A 23,968-nucleotide genomic window follows, 5' to 3' on the forward strand; every position below is an offset into this window, starting at 1 on the left:
AAATTTTATGAGGAATCTAGGATTCTGGATTATCCATGCGACTTTTGGCATAGGACAGGAAGAGCTGACTGTCCCACTGACTGAATTTTCCCCTTGTGCCCAAGACAGCACTAGCTAAGAAGGTTCTTGGTTAGTATAAGAATTTCATTCCAAGTTTCCTTTTTATACAACCAAATATTATATTCATTGCTTAATATGTATTAGAGAGTCTACTAAGCCATCTGTAAAGGCAGTGAGCCTGTCTGGATTTAAAGATTGGGTCCTTCCAACTTGGAAGCTGGGTGCAATCAGTCACATTATTTATCTCTCTAGGCTTCAGTTCCCTCATCTATAAAGTATAAGAATGACAATCCTTAGAGCAGTGTTGAGCGAATTAAATAAAATGAGTTAAATTGAATAAAATATGGTCTTAAAATAATATTCTTCTCTGGAATTAAATTGACTCTAGGTACTTTTGATGTACTCTAAAATGTAAGAGTTCCTGGTAATATAAGTAACCTAGAATATGACTGAATTAAGCTCACTGGGAATAAATTTAGAAATCATAAAAAACTGGTCTGTTTTGAAAAGGAGAGTTAATGACTATGGTGTTCAGAAGGTGAAATATTTTGATCACCTATTCTCTCTTCATTGCATTTCCCTTCTGCTGAGCTAGTCAGTCAATACAGACCCTTATCATTCCACATTTCAGCCCGTTCTGGAACTCATTCCCTCAACTTGTGTACAAAGCAGATTCCACAGATGTCCTTGTTTTAAAGACAAAGTATTCTCAGAAATACATCAATGATTTATACCATGTCTCAGAGCTAATTAATGGAGATTTGGAATCAGTCATTTGTCCTTTAGGCCAGTGACCAATCCAGGTCACTGATCTTAAATGCTCTTTTCCTATGTCAATAAGGTGGCCAGGGACCAAGAGTGTTATCAGTTTACTTAAGTAAGTCATTGATGATGTGGGCACACATTCTACTGCTGCTGCTCAGACAGTGGAGATTGACCTTTTACAGATTCAAGAAAGAGCCAGGAATGGTGGTGAAGGTTGGGCAGAAGAATTTTAAGTACTCTTCAGTGGCTAGACACTCTCTCTCTGCTATTTCCTGTATCGCATTCATAATTAAAGGTGAAACTTGTGTTCATCTAACATTCTGAATAATTAAGCAAAAACATTTTATGTGATACTCATGAAACTTTAAAGGCACATTTTAAAAGGCTTTGCTAAAAAATTACCTTGAATACAGCAAAAGAATGCCCACTAAATACAGTATGGATAAGTTTCATGAAGAGGTCACAGAACTCAAAAACATAATTCAAGACTATGTAATTCTGACCAAGGACAGTGAGTCCCTATTCATTAGCTAAAAGAGGTGCTGATATGGGCAATAGTTAAAAATGAACTTGAAATTAAGTCATTCCTAGTGGACTTCCTTCTTATTTCAAGGAGGGTAAATTCATATTATCTCAAAGTCTGCAAGTTAAGATGAGACTGATTAATGTACATCACTGTTTCAAATGTGCGTGGCTCGAATTAGGATACATTGGGTTACTACCTGTAGCAAACAAGGAAGGATTAATCATTTGATTGTGAATCGTGGTACTCATTAAGACAAAAAAATGTTCCTATTTGTAAATGAGGCTATAAGGGAATTTTTAAGTAAGTTTAAAACCTGAATTTGGACTTTTGTTTACAGCAGCATGGCAAACAAACTTCTTGATTAAATGTGTGTGTGTGTGTGTGTGTGTGTGTGTGAATCAAGACAGATCTGTGATGGCTAAAGTTATGTGTCAAATTTTCTAGGCTGCAGTACCCTGATATTTGGTGAAACATAATTCTAGATATTTCTGTGAAAGTACTTTTAGATGACATTAACCTTAAAATCAGTAGGCTTTGAGTAAAGCAGACAACTGTCCATAACATGGGTGGGCCTCATCCAACATCAGTTCAAGGTCTTAAGAGAAAAAGACTGAGATCCCTGAGGAAGAAGGAATTGTGCCTCAGGCTGCCTTGGATTCAAGCTGTGACATCAACTCTTCTCTGGGTCTCCAGCCTGCCTTGAAATCAGCCTCTGCAATTGTGTAGCCAATTCCTTGCAATCAATCAATCTCTCTCTTATACATATGTGTGTGTATGTATGTATATATATACATATATGCATATATGTGTGTATATATATACATACACACACACAATATCCTATTGGTTCTGTTTCTCTGGAGAAACTTGACTAATACAATATCTATCTATCAAGATTTTTAAATACATAGATGAACTAACAGCGGAGTTAGAAAGGTCTTCAGAGACCGACAGATACTATGAATCTAGAGAAGGAAGCTAACATTCAAGTGGCAGTTTGACCTGGTATAACCTGGTGACCCTAGTAGAATAGAGAACTGGTCTTCAAACTTCGGGCTTACAATGTATCTAAAAGAACTGGGAAAGAGCTATATACGACTTCATATATTTTTAAGTTGACATGAAAATTTTCCATCATTAGTATAATGGTTGCAAGGATATAATTATTTGCATGTCGTAAACATACACAGGTACACACACACACGTATAGATGTATCTTAAAAACAAACTGCCACACCATTTTTTAAGCACATTCAATGGACTCTGATTATAATAGCAAGGTTATAGCTCCATCACACCCTTTAGAAAGACATGAACATGCTTAAGTTTAACAGCTGAACAAGTAATTAAGTGAACAATATAAGTCAGAGAATTACTTGACCAGGTGCTTTATTAAGATGTCCAGCATCTCTCTGTTTTTCTCTGGCAATTTGTGCACCAATGCATGTACAGCCTCCACCCGGTAGTTTTGGTCATCAGACTCTGTAACATAAAAAAGGTTGCAAATGTTCAAATTTTAATTGTATTAAAATGCATATATAAACATTAGTAATTAAAGTATCATAACCACTTCCACCCATCGTGCCTTATAGGCACTGCTTTACACGGTAAATATTATCACTATCATTTCCTAAGGCTTAGAGACGTTGAGTAATTTGTCCATGGTCTGCAATCAGTAAGTAGAGAAGTCAAACCCAGTTCTATCTAATCCAGACCTGTGCTCTTAGCCCCTGAGCTGTATACTTCCATACAACCGTAATTCATCTCCTCCTTGGGTTTTGCTACACAAGGATAGAATAAAACCTTTAGCAATGTGAGTGATCACAGCAGTTGTTGCAAATGGCCTAATGTGCCAGTCACTACAATACACTCTAACACACTGAAACCTCCAAGTGACTCCATCAAACCAGAGGAAGCAGGTAATCCTTTCCAAATTTTATAGATCCAAAGATGGCAGGGAGTTATTTTTGTGAGGTGTCAGGTTTATTGCACAAACAAAGGCCTGGTAGATTTTTAAGCCCACGCTGACAATGGTAAATCTGAAAAGCAAAAAATCATCTAAAGCAAGTCTAGTCTACAAGGCAAAAGCCAAGATGTTGACAAGTCTTCTAGAGAAACTTCTAATGCTTCAGAACAAGGAATCAATTTAATAGTCTCTTACTACCATAAACAGATTCTGGGTTGACTGCTCACCCTGCCAAGCCCTTTCTTCAGAAAGTGCCCAACACATAGGGTTTATATTATGGGACCTTCATCTCTTCTGGGCACAGCTATTTGTACACGAGGTAAGGAAAGAGCCTGGCTTTGGTTGGGCCAAACATGAAGTTTCTCCCAGGCGTTGGAATGGAGACACCAAAACTGATCTGACTGCTGGATACGTGAAAAGGCACATCATGTAAAACCAGGCAGAAAGCCAAGAAAAATCTGTCTGGAAGCGAAGATAAGAATGAGGCAGATATGCAGCAAAGAACAAAAATGAGAGACCCTCCAAAAAGAGCTGGGAGGATGGGCAGAGAAACATCTATTTCCTACTCTGAGGTTCCTGGTTGCAGGCCATGGAAGGCAGGACCCATCCTCTGCCAAGGAGTTCTGAGGGACTCCCCTAGTCTCTGAATAACTCCCCCTTTTTCCTGAGCTGGAGTTCTCTTGCTTGACCCCAAATAATAGCTAATTTTATGATCCTTGACCCAGACAAAAGATAAATTCTTATACATAAGACACATTTTAATTATCATGGTAGTGAATAATATGATCATTATTTGTCACAGAAGTGAAGAAAAAAAATCTTGTGACCAAATGTTTGCATCAGAACAACCAGCTCATTGAGCCATTCTAGCTAAGTGGATCCAACACCATTTGCTATAAAACTAAACTTTTGTAAGGAAGTGTTCTAGGTTAAGGGTCAAAAAAGCTGGCTTGTAGTCCTGATATTGCTATGAATTTACCAGTGTCCTTGGACAAAGTCACCTGCCCGCTCTGGGTCCTGATTTCCTAGTTAATAAAATGAGGTTGGATTATATATTTTCTAAGGTCTTGTTCTTCTTACAAAGACAGATTTCTATAAAGAGGATGTAGAGTGCAGAGCTTTCAGGAGAAAGCTAAGTAGTATAGATGTTTATGAGATCATGTGGTCAGTCATGTACGCTGGACTGAAAACCAAGATCATTCAGCTTTACCTGACACTTTTATCAGTAGACAATACTTCCTGTGACATTACAATGTGTGGTAAACTAATGCAGCTGATTTCTTTCTTAGACTGTGAAAAATACTCTTGTTACAGTCATACCTCATACATCCTAACAATGAAATGCCAACTCCTAACTGTTACAATTTGTCGTGATGGGCTCAGATGGCGACCTGGCACTTTGAGCCCAATGTTTTACAAGTACACACTTCTAACTTCTCAGGTTACATGATTGTCACTGGCCCCTTCCCCTCCCCCCCCCCAATTTTGAATTAAGCCTATCTATTCATATCACATTATGGCAGTCACAGATCTAAAGAAACAATAAATATCTGATCATCATCAAGAAATATAAAAAGAGAGAAAAGGTGCTTGCTGCCTGCCAAAAATATCTGACTCTTTCTCCAGATTTAGGAACACAGCATGTGAGTATGTGTATAGTGGAAGCACTGGCATAACTGACTGTACAGATTTGTGGTCTTGTTTATTTAACCATGAAATTGCTCTTGTAAGAAACTGACATTCACCAATCAAGTAAAATGTAATTCGAATAATTCCTCACAGCTCTTTCTAAGCACATCATACTCGCCACCCCAATAAGGTCTTATTAAGTAACAAAGTATTTTAGTTCACTCTGTGATTTCTTATAACCATATTGTAAACTATTATATAACCACGTAACTATGAGAATGACAGTTTCTTAAGCAATAGACAGGAAAATGTTAACTAGCAGGTTTAAACTTACACCTCCAATACAGCATAAAACCACATCATTTATAATGCATCCAGTGGAAATGTACTTACTAACAGCAACAATAAAATCTTTGTGTAATTTGTAAGTCATCAGTGGTTCTGCAAGGCACCTACAATAGAGAATGAAGCAAACTTTAGAATGGCAGTATCTTCTGATTTCCCCTGACCTTTCAGTGCTTCTTTAAGAATTGGGTAATTAGGTGTATGATAAAGTCCTAGCAGGGAGTCTACAGGTAGTTCTAAAACTCAGACCTCAAAGATACCAATGCCCCTGAGCACTTCTTGCCACCACTGTATTAAAATGGGAGGCTGGGAGACAATTTTTTTTTTTTTTTTTAACTTTGTGGGAACTATTGGACCATAGGCGCAAAATCCCTCTCAGATATGGGGGCAATAGTTAAAAATTTTTTTTTTCAAATTCAACTTGTGGAGTCTTAAAAAAATACATGAAAACCCGAATTCAAATCTAACATGAAACAGAAATTATTATTTAGTATTCATCAATTATTGCAGCCTTTTAAGTGTATTGTTTGAACAAGCACATATAAGTTCCAGAACACTAAACATAACCATTACCACCCTGTGCTATTCCACCTTAAATGAAGGAACTGTGCTAAGGAACGAAGAAACAGGGGCTCCCTGGGATCCGTGGTGACTGCCCAAGAGGGTGACGGAGAAACCACAGCACAGCGGCAAGAGTTAAGCCCCCCTTACCTGAGGTAGTTTTTCAGCCCACTTGTTATTGTCTTATTATCCCACAGTTCAATATCAATGTCCATATCAGGAGGGGATTTGGGAGCTGAAAAGAATTAAAATAAGATGTTTAAACTGTGCAATTCAAAACATCACTCACACCATTAAGAAAATGGATACTAACATAAGTAGGTCACAGAGAGAGGCATGTATTTCTTAGAATGCCAATGAAGTTAACTTTAGGATTGTTGTTTGCATGAGTTGGTGCAAAGCTCACTCTGACACTGAACCTCAAAGATTTCTTATGGAATATAGTTTTTCAAATCAGATGTTTGCTAATTGCTAACATCACAGCACACTTACTATGTATTAGGCTTATAAATAAGGAGGTGAAGGCACAGAGAGTTTAAGCAAATTACCCAAGGTCACAAAGCTTTTAACTGGCCCAGTTAAGATTCCAAGTCAGGCAATCTGAATCCCAGCATCCATAAATCTTATTGTACCTCTAGCTAATCAAAGGATACTTGAGGAAAAGTCCAATATTATAAAAAGGGCCCCTTCTCAAATTCTGATTGTTCATCTATTACAATGGACATTAAAAGCTGAATACAAATATTAATTTTAAATATGACTCGAAAATACTCAAAGACAACCAATAATCTAGATCTCAAAGAAAACTATGGTTTGAATTTTCTATAAGAATGCAAAAATTAAGTAAGTAACTGGCTTCATCCAAAACTTACAAAATGTGGTATTCATGAGTTTCTGAACTTTGGAGTTCACTCCTCCTATTCGGTAAAGACCTAAAATGGTGATGCCTAATGAGAAGGAAAAATCACAAGAAAATGGCTTAAGACACAGCTTCCGAAGTACAGAATGTTAAAAACTCAGATATATGCCTACACAAAATCTGAAAGCTACGTATCCAATTTTACAGTCTAACTTTAGCAAACCTACCCTGGAAACACCCATCAGACATGTATTTCTTAGAGCAGACATTGAACAGTGATTTGAAAGTCTATGAAGAGCTTCAAAATAGCAGAGTACACCTGCTTATTCACCACTACTTGACTATAAAAAAGCATCCAAGATGGAAAGGGATGATCAGTATTTCTCATACTCTGTTTCCTCAGTCACAGAGTCCTGCATGTTGAACAGTTTGATGGAATTGATAGCTTCACTTTAAAGGTGAGGAAACAGATTCAGAGATTTTAGGGAACCTACTTAACTCCTCAGAACTTCTAAGTGGCAGCACCAAAATTTGAATCTAAGTTTAAAGAATTCCAAAGCCCAATAGGAGGTTTTGCTTTAGACAAGTTTTCCTGGAACTAAAAGGCAACTGGAGAGGACTTCAGGACCGAGGTCATAACTAGAATGAGGAAAGGTGCTGAAATTGTTGACAATGACTAAAATCACTCTGAGATATAATGTAGGGAAAGAGGAGAGCTGAATTCAAGCTCCTTAGGAATCTTACCGTCCTAAAGCTTGAAAAAAAAAAAAAAAACCACACAGAGTCCATCATTAAGAAGTAAAGTGAGGCTATATTATGAAAATTCATTAAAAAACAAGTATGTCTGTAGTATGATTTTGGTAAACTGAAGTTCAAAGTATAGTTACTTATGTGTTTGTATAACTTATAATTCATATATTACTTAAAATAAATCTCCTGTTAATAACTAAGTCCATCCTCATTCTGAGCAGTTTCTACGTAAGAAGGGACCACACAATAGTAACAGTGTACCCATCAGGCAACACTGACCTCTCGTTTCCACAGCTTGAATGCATTTTCTCACAAAGTTGAACCCTGCTTCATTTAAGTACACTGAAAGTAAAAGAAAATCATATTAAGTGTTTATGTTGCACTTGCATTCCTGCTTCAGTTGGCTCTGTAGTTTCATGGTTTGATGGCACAGGGGTTGTTACTGAATTTATCAAATATTTTGGTTAGCATATGAATTTTTATTTGGGGGTAGAAGTGAAGGAGGGAGGTTCACATTCACCAACGTTTTTATATCAACTTGCTTCATTAGAAACACAGATCTAATAATAATTATATTATTAGATATAATTAATAATTATATTCCATAGCTATTCACATATTTTTTCCCAAGAGATTCTCAAAACAACATTATGAGGTAGAGAGAAAGCTTTGCAATCTTAAGATGGTTCACCAAGTTGCTGAAAACTGCTTTTCTTTGTTCTAAGGTCTAGAGCCACATTTTAACTCAGCTCTCCTGAATTCAAGCTCAATGTTCTATTCTATTGCATTTTGAATCATATTCAAATAATTCAAAATATGCTTAGTAAGTCCGTTAAAAATCCCCCAAAGATCTTCCATTATGAAACAGCAATTTATTTTCATTGTTTTTTGACAGATTTTCTTTAGATTTTTCAAATTTTCTTAAGGTTTGGGGGCCAGATCAAGTTAGATTACTTGTTTAAAGAGAAAGGATTTAAAAATACCAAATAACACTCAGAGGAAAAATTTAAAAATTTTTTGATACTATAATAAAATTTTTCATCAGATGTGGTGTACATATTGTATTTCTTAATATTCCCAAATCATAATATATGAAGACAATTCAAACCAATAGAAAATTAAAACTGGTTTCCATTTAATGATGGTGGATTAAATACATCCATGTAACTACACAGATTCACAGACAAAAAAATATATATCAAAAAATTATGCTAAAAAAAATAGGTGCCAGGAAAGACAAAAAAACTTTGAAGAAATCCTAGACAATGAAAATCACTGAAACGTAATTGACTGAAAAGTTTGAGAAATCTGAGATTAGAAATGAGAAATCAAAAAACTAGAAGTACTACAATGCGATATCACCCCATACCTGTCAGAATGGCCATCAAAAAAACAAAAAAACAAAAACACAAGTAACAACTGTTGCCAAGGATGTAAAGAAAAGAGAATCCTTGTATACCATTGGTAGGAATGTAAACTAGTGCAGCCACTGTGGAGAACAGTATGGAGGTTTCTCAAAAAACTAAAAATAGAACTAGCATATGACTCACCAATTCCACTCCTGGGTATATAGCCAAAAAAAACCCAAAATATTAATTCAAAAAGATACATGTACCCCAATGTTCACTGCAGCATTATTTACAATTGCCAAGATATGGAAACAACCTAAGTGTCCATCAGCAGATGAATGGATAAAGAAGATGTGGTATATATACACACAATGGAATACTACTCAGACATAAAAAATAATAGCAGCAATTGGGTATTATGCTAAGTGAAACAAGTCAGACGGAGGAAAACAAAGACTGTATGATATCACTTATATGTGGAATCTAAAAAATACAACAAACTAGTGAATATAACAAAAAAGAAGCAGACTCACAGATATAGAGAACAAACTAGTGGCTACCAGTGGTTATCTGTGGAATCTAAAAAATACAACAAACTAGTAAATATAACAAAAAAAGCAGATACAGATATAGAGAACAAACTAGTTGCTACCAGTGGGGGAGGAGTGGGAGGTACAAACTATTGGATGTAAGATAGGCTCAAGGGTGTATTGTACAAAATGGAGAATATAGCCAAAATTTTGTAATAATTTTGTAAATGGAAAGTAACCTTTAAAAATTGCATAAAAATTTTTTAAAAATTAAAAAAATCTAGAGGTACTGACTTGGTAGAATATGTATTATACGTTGTTAGGCAAAAAAAAGTAATCTATAGGACAATACAACCCAATTTCTTAAAACATAAAATTTGAGGGTATGAATGTTTCTATTTTCCTAGGAAAAAGCTCTACAAAGATCATGCAAATTGCAAGTAAGAAAGAAAAGGACAGAAGGTGGAAATTGTCATTTTTATTCATTGGATTTTGTAACTATTTTATATATCTTCTAAATTAGTTTTTAGAAATAAAAAATAGATTTAAACATGTAAAAATGCCAAAACTAAAATATGTATTGCTACCAATAGGAACTGGCTTATTTGTGTGTCCCCATGCCCTAGATGTCAAGGGAACAGAACTCAGTGAATGCTTTGGGTGAACTCAACATACAAGAATGAATGGCCATTAATCAAGCATCTTTCTAGAGCTGACTACCTACATGAGAGGCGAGCTTCTTTGGGCACCAATAGGGGATTGCTTACTTCCAATAACCCAAAATGCCAAGCACAGCATTATAGTATGAATACATTCAGATAATTTAAAATATTTATTGAACATAGGAAAAAAACAGGTAGAATAGAGAAGTAAGGAATCAATTATTAATTTTGATTTTTAATAACAGAAACTGAGCCAAAAAATGTAACCCTGGTAAAAATGATACACTAGCATTTTGTATCAATTAAAACTGCAAGTTCCTGACATTTATAACATTTGGTTCTTGAGGTCACATTTTTCAACTTTTCAATAAAATGTATTAAAAGAAAGAGAAATCCATTTTTTAAAAATTTCAATAAAACCTGTCCTTGGCTAAATGAACGAAAATAATTGTTATATATAGAAACAGATTTTCTTTAAATATCCATTTTGAGAAAAATAAGTAATAACCAGGCTATATCTTGAAGGTATACTGGGATATTTGGTGGCAATACCCCATTCTATCCTAGTAAACCAGTATCACAGGCTAATTATGAAGAAGAAAATCTTACAAACATTCAGTCTGACTGCCAGGTCATTCCATGCGTGCCACTGTCCTGATGTGTCCCATGGACCTTGTGTTTTAGCTCTCTTCACGTGAGTAAATAAAACATTATCGATCAATTCAGAAATGTGAAAAAATACACTGTGTTGGCAAAAATAACCATGCATTTTTGTTTTGTTTCCTTTGAACATCCTTTTCTATTGCCTGAAAGAGTATAGAGAGGTTCCATGGTGCAGAGGTAGCACCCAGCTTTGCTTAGAGCCAGGCAAACCTGGGATGGATCTCAGCTCTACTATTTACTGCTGTGTGGATAGAAGTGTGCCTACTGACTTTTATGAACTCTAGTTCTTTCATCTATAAAATGAGGGAAATAACAATACCTATGTTAAAGGGCTGTAGTAAGATGAAGACAAAATCCACATGAAGCACTGAAGAGTGGAAAACAATGGAACAAACCTAATCAGATGCTAGTTTCCTTCCCCATGTGCTCCTATTCACATATCACTGAGAAACAGAAGAAGAAACGGTAAAAAAAAAAAAAAAAAAAAAAAAAAGAAGGGGGGGCTTCCCTGGTGGCGCAGTGGTTGAGAGTCTGCCTGCCAATGCAGGGGACACGGGTTCGAGCCCTGGTCTGGGAAGATCCCACATGCCGCGGAGCAACTGGGTCTGTGAGCCACAAACTACTGAGCCTGCGCGTCTGGAGCCTGTGCTCCGCAACAAGAGAGGCTGCGATAGTGAGAGGCCCGCGCACCGCGATGAAGAGTGGCCCCCACTTGCCGCAACTAGAGAAAGCCCTCGCACAGAAACGAAGACCCAACACAGCCAAAAATAAATAAATAAATAAATAAATAAAGGAGTTCCTTTAAAAAAAAAAAAATTTAGGCTTTCAAACAATCTTAAAAAAAAAAAAAGGGTCAGCCACTAGTACTAACCAGATGAAAGAGACAGTATTTACTCTCCCATTTAGCAGCTGTATTACTGGACACAGTTTTAATCTCTCTCATCCTCAGATTCCTCTTCTATACAGTAAGGATAATAGTAGTATTGTCTTCACAGGGCTATTCACAGATGAAATACGTTAACATTTGCAAAGCTCCTAGAATAGTACTTGGAATATAGTAAGTGCTGCAGAAGTGTTGGCTGTTATCATTGTCATCATCATTATTGGCTAGAGGAGAATATAAAATCTACACATGTCGATCACATGTATTCTTCGGGCCTGGCTGAAGTCACGGGGGCTTGAGGTACTATCTGCCAGAAGTGTTATTTTTCAGAGGCATACTATATTACTTATTTTTAAAATATTTGGGGCCAGGGCAATTATCTATTTTTTTCTTTTAATATAAATTTATTTATTTATTTATTTATTTTTGGCTGCGTTGGGTCTTTGTTGCTGCACGTGGGCTTTCTCTAGTTGTGGTGAGCAGGGTGTAAGCTTCGTTGTGGTGCGCGGACTTCTCATTGTGGTGTCTTCTCTTGTTGCGGAGCACGGGCTCTAGGCGTGCGGGCTTCAGTTGTTGTGGCATTCAGGCCTCAGCAGTTGTGGCTCGCGGGCTCTAGAGCGCAGGCTCAGTAGTTGTGGCGCACGGGCTTAGTTGCTCCGTGGCATGTGGGATCTTCCCGGACCAGGGATCGAACCCGTGTCCCCTGCATTGGCAGGGGGATTCTTAATCCCTGCACCACCAGGGAAGCCCACAATGATCTATTTCTTTGAAAAAATGGAGATCAGGCATAAACCACTCAGGCCCTGTGAATCTAGCTGACCACTGAAGAGACAACAAGTTGGATATTCAGATATATGTCCCTATACTCTCATTAAACGTCAATAATCACAATGAACAAACACATCCTCTCATTGGAACGGAACTGTAGTAGCCTGGGATTACTTCATTCACATTTGCTGCTCCTTCCTGCAGGAAGATTATGTTTCTTAGCTCCCTCTAAGACAGACTTGGTCATATGATATGCACTAGCCAACAAAATATGAATGGAAGTCACAAATGTCATTATCCATCAGCTAGGAAGAGCTGGTATGTATTGTGCAAGCCTGCCATTTTTTTCCCCCCCTCTGGTACAAGATCATCACTGTTACAGAGAGAAGGTACTACATGAGCTTGGGTTTTAGAGTAAAAATTATGTATAAGAAAATCACAGCTGACCTGACTGGACATATCGCATACTCAAGAGATGAACGTTTATTGTGGTTAAGTCTCTGAGACCACAGCATACCCTGGCCAGTTCTGATTTAATCATGTATAACTTAAACAGATTGCTATGGCAAAAAGGACTAAATGGAATAAAGCCAATCCCACACACTTCGCTTTTCCTCGCTTATCTGGTATTTATCCGAGTTTCTGGCTACTGATTTGTCAATTCATATAAAAAGGCAGCACCCGTTCGTGGCTGCCTTACAAACTACTGATCAACGGTGCCTTCATGCAAGCACTCAGCAGTTTCTGCTGAGGTCTGAGGAGAAGAAGGCGATATGGCTTAAACAGGCTTTAACACCCTCTGTCTCCCAGTGAGTGATGGAGGAGGAAGTCACAAGGAGTGGTGCTTCTGAGGGAAGTCAGAGACAAACACATTTGGTAAAGGAAACCTTTCCACCTTCCAAAGTCATGAAGGGGTTACTACACTTAGTATGCTAGTGCTAATGAAAATTCAGCAAAAATAGGTCTCTGTAGCTTAAAAAAGAAAAACTGGGAACTCCTTAATGTTCAAATGAGAAGTCAGTGGAAGGGGTTCTTACTAAATAAAATCACACCATGAAAAGCTGATAATTTATCCTGATTCTTTCTTTAGTGGAGGGCAAGTACTCCTGCTGTAGCGGTAGAGAGGGGAGCATATCCATCTGTCTGAAGTACGAACTACTGAATCAGGGCTCAGTGCCTGGCCCAGAGCAGGCAGCCAACACGTGCTTACTGATCTATAGCTGGCTAGTTATTGGTTTGTAGCTGGCTTGCTCAAGTACCCTCTCTGGCTTCTACAAGGGTTAGAGCTTATCAGCTAACAGGAGTTGCTTTTGTCAACTCCTCTCCAGGGCTCTTACCCCAGCCCAGTATCTCTCCATAGAGAGGACCAGAGGGGTATGCAGAATACAACTACCACAAATTCCCAGGAATTGAAATCCTACAATATTAATGATACCTGGCCTTTGGGGGTAAAGAGGAAGATTGGCTAATGTAAAGAACTTAATTTAGTCAATCAAAAGTTAAGTAGAAACATTACTATTTCCCTCTGGCAACTATTCAGGGCTAAAATTTTTATTGAAACTCAAGTAAAGTTTCCATAAGGCAGTTTAGCAGCACAAAAGCTATTAATCTCAACAGAATTCAAAAAGCCATGAGGAGAAAAAAAAGAAAGAATTGTTTTCCATGCAGCTAACAAAGCAAAAGTCCTTGTACCTTCAATTTCCTAGTAATTAAAAACCCAGCATGTCCTTACAGATGTAATCTACTTGGCCTTACAATACATTCTCAGGGTTGACAAAACAAAGCAGCACTTGTCTTTAATTTCCAGTTCACATTTCTAGTCTGCCATTTCAGATTAAAAGGCCCCTATCACAGACAACTAATATCATACTATACATGGCTTGAAAGAAACAGGAAAAGAAGATGAGCGCATTTAATGCCGTTTGTGGTTCCCACAGGACATTTTCTCTTTTCCCTAAAGGTAGCAGTTAACTCTCCACAGCCCCGGCCCAAACTATTTTCTCTTTCTGCTCTGCCCATGAAGAAGACTTGAGCTCTGACCCTCTTCCTGGGTCTCAGTCATGGAAACAGAACTGTATTTGCTCAGTGGCCTTGGGGAGAAGAACTGAACTATCTAAATAGCAGTAGGAAGTGCCAAAACATTTGTGACAGATGGCGCTTGCCAAGGATAAGAATGAGTTCACTTTTTCTGTTTGTTGCTGGAGAGAATACATTCCCTGGGCACACATGGGAAAAGCCACTGAAACACAGAGTGGTAGAAATCTGGAGTTGTTGGGAAATTATAAAATTATCTTCTAGTCCAATCCCTTTGATTTTGTACATGAGAACTGAATGTTAGGAGACTTTACCACTACACAGCTGAGTAGTGACTTTTAATAGCAGAAACATCATTTGAAAGAACTTCCTTTTTCTTATTCACAATGATTGGAATAAAGTAGTTCCAAAATGGAGTATCGTTGAACTGAATTGCATGAGAGAATGAGAACTAGAAACCTTTCCTTTCGCAATTCCCAATTTCTCCAGACCTAGGGTAGAGGGACCAGCTGAAAAGCCACCAAATCAAATGTATGTGTGAGTGGGGACAAGGCTCAGGGCACCAAGAGACAATGCCAGAGAAAGCAAGCCTAGGAAAAAAGGCAACTGCCTCTGTCCCTGTTAACAACTGGTCCCATGATGAAAGTCTCATGACAGAAAAGGTGTCTCAAGACAGATAATTTGCTTCTTTGAAAAATGAGCTCAAATGGCGGAATTATATTTTCAATGGCACGGCTTGAGGAACAGTTTAGTTCTAATCTTTCTTTTCTTTTTTTTTTTTTTTAGTTCTAATCTTAATTGAGTGATAATCTGTGTAGTAAGTACTCTCAAAATAAATCCATTCCCAAACTCTTATAATTTCAAGAAAAGGATACTGTGGTATATTTTACAACCAGAAAAGTATCTGTGGATTTAATATCCTGTAACTGACCAATGCTCTAGCTTTTTAACTTGATGCTTTTTTCATAAAGACGAGTCAAATCTTCCTTCTCTACTAAATTATGCTAGTCTCATTTACAGCATCTAGATTCTGAAAATGGTAAATTAAGAGTAACCACAAAGTAGGGAGACTTTTTCAGGTTAGGCTTGTAAAGAGTCTCATTACAGTCACAGCATAGTTTCACTCTCCATTGAACAGCATATATTCTCTGTATATTCACAGTATGGCCCTATTTTAGAACACTAGATAGTTCTTCGACTGTCTGTTGCTTTTAGGGTTTTCAGTGAAAGCACAGACACATGACTACTACCAATTGCTGACATTCAAAACAGTTTTTTATCTGAGTTTTATATTTTACCATCCTAAGCTTGATTGTTATCTTCCGCAGTTCAAAAACACACATGCCCAGCAAAACTGAGTTTCCAAAGGATAACAGGAATAATTTAAGATAAGTGGAATCCATCTGAATTACCAAGGCTATAAAGAAGCACTTCTCAAGATGGCAAATGAATCAAGGCTAGTATTGGTTTCAAATACCAACTGCGAGAGAAGTTACAGACTAAAATTGACATAACGCCACCTCGGAGGAGAGTCAAGGGTCAAAAAGGGACATAGATGTCAGAAAACAAAATGATGTATAGAAAAATGGTGGAAGGGGCAAACATAAAGAAGACACAAGCTGCTGAACTCATAACATGATGAACTCGCATGATTTACTCAAGATCAGAGAAAGAGGTTTGAGAACTTCACAATCACTGGCATATAATTTTGAGCTGAAACAAATAAAATTCTGGACCTATTACTAGGAAGAAAACATGATGCTACTCTTAATAGGATCAAGTGCTTGAATCTGGAATACTGTTTAGCATAAAGATATGTCCTAGGAGTCATCAAATCACTGGAAAAATAGTGGCTGATAAGACACATGATAAAAGAGAAAGGGGTAAAATTACAGCCTGAGGAAGAGATTCAAAAGTCCATTAACAAACTTTAGGCCTTGATATAGTAGATTGTTCAAAATTATATGCAAAAAGATTAAATTCTGAGGACTTGGAAAGGCACTTCATTGCATGTTGGATTGAAAATGTTTAGAAAGCCTCCTTCACGCAAATTGGCAACACCAAAAAGTCCACCCCACAGCAAGGAGGAGCTTAGTTGTAGAAGGTGCAATCAATCCTGTGCCTCTACTAGTCAGAGTTTCTTTTATTGGCGGCATATGCCATAGTCTTGACTTTTAAAACAGAGTACTGATTCTGTTCAGGTAAGCAAATATGAATCTCCAAGAATGTGTAAAAACAACCCAAAACAAGTGTTATTTTGGATAACTTGGCTTTATACCAATGTAGCAAGACCTTTTGAAATGACTATGCAATTTCACATGTAACTTCTTAGAATGTTTAGAATACTTAAAAAGATGTTATTTTCTACATTTATAAGCAAATTTACTAGACTACAAAAGATGCCTAGTGTTTAGGAAGATTATATTTTGCCAGAATCACAAATTTGTCCCATTAGGGTGTTGAGTTTGAGAGAATGAAATTTACTAGTTTTGTATTTATAATTTGACATGTCTGTAGAAGCTTGACTGATTAAATGTATAAGTGGGAGAATTTTATCAAATTTATGGAAAAATAAAGAAGTGAAAATGACTTACTTTTAAAATTAGTACATTTATAAATAAGAGCTGTATGTTGATTAAAAATAGGATTAAAGAAACATTATGGCTTAAGACAAAATAATAAAAATAAAACTCAAAAATAGGTTTAAGATTTATAACTTCAAGTACTACCTATTAATAGAGCAAAGGTAATTTAAAGATTCTTTTCATGATCAAAATCTCCCCCTGGGCAATAAAAGCCTAGTGGCACTGAGTAAGAATAAGAGCAAATATGTGCTGAGCACACATCTCAGGGAAGGCCTGCATGGAGAACTATGGAGAAGAGACGGACTCTGTCACCAGGAGTTCAGGGAACTAGGTGGAAAACTGAAACATCATATCAAGAGCCAGAATGTGATAAATCATACAAACACATGGACTCTCAGACACCTATTTCTCTGAAACACGTATCAATTTATAATTACACATGGGGGCACAATGATGTTTCAGGTGCCTAAGACTACAGGAAAGCTGATTTCCAGAAGAGTGAGTCTTTACTACAAGAAGAACAAACTCCCTCCATCACAGCATAAGAACATTTGATAACTTTCTCACTCAAATTACCTAGTTATGATAAAAACCCTAGTTCCAAGGTGCATTAAGTATCAAATATATTCTGATTGACTTGACCACATCCCCATTCAAAAGCTCTATTCAATATCATATGTATATTCATTTGTTTTTCAGGAAGGATTTGTCCTTGAGTAGGTTCATTTGAATTTGAAAGGACTATCTTTATACTGGATATGAACAATGAAACCAATGTTAGAAAACACATTTCAAACTCTACTCAAATGCAAATTACACAACAGATTACTTTTTAGGTAATTGTTTAGAATGAACATTCAGTACTTACAAACCTCTTATCGGTTGGTTAATGTTTCCCTGATTAGATAAAAGTGGGCAATGAAAGATTTTATACTAATCACTCTGATTGGCAAAAAAGAAAGGAACACAAGAATAAAAACTGGAAATATTATTTTAACTCTTTAACATTAAAGGTATTTTAAATCATGCATTTTCTTTTGATAATTTCTGAAATTAATCACTAGGAAGAATTTCATCCAGATAAAATGATAGGTTTTTGCATACACTCAATATTTATTACTTTCAAATGAGTGCTTTCCCAGTTTTTATCATTACTCCATTCTAACTTGTATTTTAATAACAATCCAAAAGTCAGGCTTATTAAGGCTGTTTTAAAAATAAATTTAGACATCATGAAAGTCAATTGAGTTAAATAAAATTTGAAAGTGCTTTAAAGGATATACACATAACCTTAGAAACATATAAAATTTGACTTTAAATGTCAAATAATTTGACTATGTAGATTACATATGAAGATACCCTAAACTAACGAAGGATTAAAGGTGGCAGATGACTAAAAAGGATTCAGAATATGATGGAAAATACATAAAATGTGTTCATTCAGAATGGTTTGACACAAATTCAGTAATAATACAGCCACAACATGTTTTCCTACATATCCCATGTGTTATGACAATGTCTTATACTTCACAATCTTGGGCACAATCTCCTAAAATTAGCAGTGTTCATATCTTCAGTTTTGTAAATTGGAGCAGAGAAAATAAGATAAAGAAACCCTCTATTGCCATTAAAAAAAAATCAAACTAAATATCAATTGCCTCCAATCTCTTTCTGGGATAAAGCAGGGTACATACTTATAAGTAATGAACACCAAATAAATAAAATAATTTTGGTTACTATAAAGCCCAGTAGTTAGTGGTTTTAACATGAGAAACTCTGAATGAAAATTTCAAATTTGCTGAGTACCATCAGATCAAAGGTGTACTACTATGATTTTTCCAGCGTTAACTTTTAATATCACATAATACCTCTGTGATAAAAATAACTACATGGTGGGGGTTGGGTTAAGATGCCAGCATACGAAGATCCTGAATTCACCTCCTCCCATAGACACACCAAATCTACAACTACATATGGATCTGAAAAAGACCTGAACACTAGCTAAACATCACCTCCGCAACAAAGGATAAAAGGACCACATCAAGATGGGTAGGAGAGTCAGAAGCGCAGTCTCACCGAAAACCTCACCTCTGGCACAGCAACCCACAAGCACAAGGGATCTCACAAATATGGAACTTCTCCCTGAGGAGCTAGGGGTTCGTGCCCCACATCAGGTACCCCAACGCTTACAACCTGCACTGGAGAGATGAGTGCCCAATACTTTTGGCTTTGAAAACCAACAAAAGGATGTGGGGACAGAAAAGTTTGCCCTTAAAGGGCTCACGTGCAGACTCATTCACCTCAGGACCCAGTGCAAAACCAAGTTTGAAAAGCTCCTAGACCATACATGAAGGAGATTAATTAGCTAAGATTAAAGGGTCTTTGGGACTTTCTCCTGGGACAGAGGTGCTGGTGAGCAACATTTTTGTGCTCTCACTCCATACTGCAAGAGTTAAAGGACCTGACTTGCTTCCGTGCTCTCCTCTGGTCCCACTGAAGCCAGGGGGGCTTACCCCACCCTCACGTGTCCCTGTAGTTCTGCTGCAGCCCGTTATCTCACACTGCCCCCATGTGTTCCTGTGGCCTTGAGGCAGGAGATAGATGGGCCCCATGCTGAGCAGCTGGAGTTTGTCCTCTATGGACAGACACTCCAAGATGAAGACAATAACGGGAGGGAGAAGAAGCTGAGCCCTGCCCCAATAAGAAATAAAGAGACCACATATTCTTCATTCTTGAAGTCAAGGAGACCATCCTGACTATACATGCACAGAAAGGCTCCTCGGAGGTCAAAAGGGAGGGGGTGTCACTCCATAGTAAGTGATGTCAACCTACCCATAGGCCTCTTCGCTAGAATCCATCTTGGCTAAGAGATGTGCGCGCACACATGGGAGGACCTTGAGATAAACCAAATACGGATTCAGAGCCAGGCAAAGCAAGATGATTGGCCAGAAGAAATGCCCCATATAAGTGATTCAAACTACCACGAGGGTGTGACTCTCTCTGAGTCAGCCTGAGTCTATTCACATGTACCTTTTTTCCTCCTAATAAACACTTTACTTGTTTCACTACTTTCTGTTTCTTTGTGGGAATTCAAGGCCAGGGGCCTTGTCACTGGCCACTGTCCCTCATGGTCTAGTGGCTAGGATTCAGCACTCTCACTGCCATGGCCTGACATCAATCTCTGGTTGGGCAACCGAAATTCTGCTTCAAGCCGCTGCAGGCTGAGGCCACCCAAGATCAGCCTCACTGTGACCATCATGTGCTTCTGCAGCACCACGGCAGCCAGCAGTCCCACCCCAGGCTCTCCTGTGGCCCATGAAGCCAGCAGGCACATGCATTCACGTGCAATACAGCCCTTGAGCACCTGGCTATGGTGTCCAGGGAGGCTTGCATTTCTGGGCCTTATGGCTCTGAAATAATTGAGGAGACAGTTCATGGTATGGAACCACCCCTAAGACACTGACAGCATACTGAAACACATCCCCAGACTTCTTGTGAAAAAGCCCTATTTACTTGTCCCAGAGCTTAAGCCTGAGGGGAAGGCTTCAAGTTTACCACACACCTAGAAGCTATGAAGGAGCTCTCGGGGAATACAGACTGGGGGATGCCATCTTTGCACTATCCCTTGGCCTCGTGACAGATCACCTGTACCTTCCAGAGAGGAGTTTATGCACTCATTTGGAGCCCTGTCTTTTGCAACTGTCACCAAGGGGACACCTCCAAATCACCTGGTCTTGAGGCCAGTAGGGAGTTACAACCATGGTCACACAATACTATATATACATGTGTTCTTTAAAAGCTGCTACCTGAGGGTCTTCATTCCAAACAGCCTGAAACTAGGTGTGGTATTAGATCCCTCCCTTTGGAACATTGATAGGTCTTGGCACAACCTCTGGGACTTATCAAGAAAAAAATTAAACGCTTAGATAATTACAAATGTTCCAGAGACAACAAACAGTTAGGGCAGGGTTGAAAAATCAGGTTCATCTCCTACACAGGGCCACTCCTTCAAGACTGGGAGAGGTAACTGTATTGCCTAATATGTAGAAACAAACACAGAGAGATAAGCAAAATGAGAAAACAGAGGAATATGTCCCAAACAAAAGAAAAGATAAAAATCCAGGAAAAAAAAACCTTGCTGAAATGGAGGTAATTTACCTGCTAAAGAGTTTAAAGTAATGGACATAGAGATGCTCACTGATCTCTTGGAAGAAAAGATGAACACAATGAGAACTTCCACAAAGAGATAGAAAATAAAAGTAAGTACCAAAAATAAATCACGGAGCTGAAGAATACTGTAACTGAAAAGAAAAATACACTAGAGGTTTTCAATAGCAGACTAGATGAAGCAGAAAGGATCAGCAACCTGGAAGACAGGACAGTGGAATTCATCTTAACAGATCAGAAGGAAAAAAAAAAAAAGATTACTTAAGAGACCTATGGTGCAACATCAAGAGGAATGACATTCTCATTGTAGGGGTCCCAGAAGGAGAATAGAGAGAAAAAGGGGAAGAACATTTATTTGAAGAAATAATGGCTAAAAAAAATCCCTAATTGGGGGAAAGAAACAGACATTGAAGTCTAGGAAGCACAGAGAATTCCAAATAAGACGAACCCAAAGAGATCCAAAACAAGCACATTATAATTAAAATGTCAAAAGTTAAAGACAAGGAGAGAATCATAAAAGAAGCAAGAGAAAAACAACTTGCTACATATAAAGGAAGCCCCATAAGATTAACAGCTGATCTTTCAGCAAAAAATTTAAAGTCCAGAAGGGAATGGCACAATATATTCAAAGTGTTGAAAAGAAAAAACTTTCAACCAAAAATATTCTACAGGCAAGGTTATCATTCAGAACCGAAGGAGAGATAAAGAGTTTTCTACAGAAGCAAAAGCTAAAGGAGATCATCAACACTAAATCTGCCTTACAAGAAATGTTAAAGGGACTTCTTCAAGACAAAAAAAAAGGGTATTAAATAGTAACATGAAAACATAAAAAAGTCAAAATCTCATGGGTAAAGGCAAATATATAGTAAAGTTAGTGGATTAACCATTTATAAAGCTAGTATAAAGGTTAAAAGACAAAAGTAGTAAAGTTAACTGTAACTACAATAATTAAGGAATACAGAAACAAGATGTAAATATAACATCAAAAACATAAAATGAGGGTGGGAGAAGTAAAAATGTACAGTTTTTAGAATGTGTCCAAACTTAAGTTGCTATCAGCTTATAACAGAGTACTACACACACACACACACACACACACACACACACACACACACACACATAGTTTTTCTATATATGAACCTCATGGAAACCACAAACCAAAAACTTATAGTAGATACACTAAAAATAATGAGAAAGAAATCTATACACAACATGAAAGAAAGTCATCAAACCACAAAGGAAGAGAGCAAGAAAAGAAAGAAAGGAACAGAGAAGAACTATAAAAGCAGCCAGAAAACAAGTTGCAAAATGGCAATAAGTACATACTTGTTAATAACTACTTTAAATTTAAATGGACAAAATTCTCCAATCAAAAGCCATAGAGTGGCTGAATGGATTAAAAAACAAGACACAATTATATGTTGCCTACAAGAGATTCAGTTCAGATCTAAGGACACAAGCAGGCTGAAGGTGAAGGGATGAAAAAAGAAAAGGAAACAAAACAAAAACAAAAGGAAAACTGGTGTAGCTATACTTATATCAGACAAAACAGACTTTAAAACAACAACTGTAATAAAAGACAAAGAAGGGCATTACAGAATGATAAAGGATTCAATCCAAAAAGAGGTTATAACATTTTAAAATATATATGAAACAACATAGGAGCACCTTAATATAGAAAGCAGACATTACCAGACCTAAGGGGAGAACCTGACAGCAATACAATAATAGTAGGGGACTTTAACACCCTACTACCATCAATGGACAGATCATCCAGACAGAAAATAAGGAAACACTGGCCTTAAACAGCATATTAGACCAGATATACTTAATAGACACGTATAGAACATACCATCCAAAAGCAGCAGAATACACATTCTTCTCAAGTGCATTTTATGCCACAAAACAAATCTCAATAAATTTAAGAAGACTGAAATCATATAAAACATCTTTTACAACCACAATGGTACGAAACTAGACCTACAAGAAGAAAACTGGAAAAATCACAAATACGTGGACATTAAATAACATGCTACTGAACAACCAATGGGTCAATGAAGAAATCCGAGGGGAAATCAATAAATAATATGAACAATGAAAATGGAAATACAACATTCCAAAATCTATGGGACAACGCAAAAGCAGTTGTAAGAGGGAAGTTTATAGCAATACAGGCCTACCTAAAGAAAAAAGACAAATCTCAAACAGTCTAACTTTAAACCTAAAGTAAGTAGAAAAAGAAGAATGAAGTCCAAAGGTAGTAGAAGGAAGGAAATAATAAAGATCAGTGTGAAAATAAATAAAACAGAGACTAAAAAAATATTTAAAAAATCAATGAAACCAAGAGCTAGTTCTTCGAAAAGATAAACAAAATGGACAAATCTTTAGCTAGACTAACCAAGAATAAAAGAGAGAGGGCTCAAATAAGTAAAGTCGAAAATGAAAGAGGAGAAATTACAACCGATACCAGAGAAATACAAAGGATCATGAGAGACTACTGAGAACAATTATATGCCAACAAATTGGATAACCTAGAATATAGAAACATATCATCTTCCAAGACTTAATTATACAGAAATAAAGTATCTGAATAGACTGATTATTAGTAAAGAGATTGCAAAAAAATCCCAACAAACAAAAGTATAGGATCAGAGAGTGTCACTCATGGATTCTATCAAACATCCAAAGATTAAATACCTATCCTTCTCAAACTCATCCAAAAATTGAAGAAGAGGGAACATTTCCAAACTCATTTTATGAGGCCAGCATTATCCTGATACCAAAATCAGACAAGGGCACCACAAAAAAGAAAATTATAGGTCAATACCCCTGATGAAAATAGATGTAAAAATCTTCAACAAAATAT

At 37.1% G+C, this 23,968-nt stretch overlaps 1 protein-coding gene across 1 annotated transcript in view; it reads right to left on the reverse strand.

Moving 5' to 3' along the window:
- Positions 1–23,968, reverse strand: part of ARHGAP42 (Rho GTPase activating protein 42) — a 292,266-nt gene that overhangs the window by 23,307 nt on the left and 244,991 nt on the right. Inside the window, exons 13-17 of the mRNA XM_036860862.1 lie at positions 7,741–7,803; positions 6,725–6,799; positions 6,003–6,087; positions 5,340–5,398; positions 2,728–2,833 (exon numbers count right to left, since the gene is read on the reverse strand). Of these exons, the coding sequence (XP_036716757.1) occupies positions 2,728–2,833; positions 5,340–5,398; positions 6,003–6,087; positions 6,725–6,799; positions 7,741–7,803 (388 nt within the window). The remainder of the gene's footprint in view (positions 1–2,727; positions 2,834–5,339; positions 5,399–6,002; positions 6,088–6,724; positions 6,800–7,740; positions 7,804–23,968) is intronic.

This window comes from Balaenoptera musculus, chromosome 8 (genome assembly GCF_009873245.2).
Source record: "Balaenoptera musculus isolate JJ_BM4_2016_0621 chromosome 8, mBalMus1.pri.v3, whole genome shotgun sequence".
Lineage (NCBI taxonomy): Eukaryota > Metazoa > Chordata > Mammalia > Artiodactyla > Balaenopteridae > Balaenoptera > Balaenoptera musculus.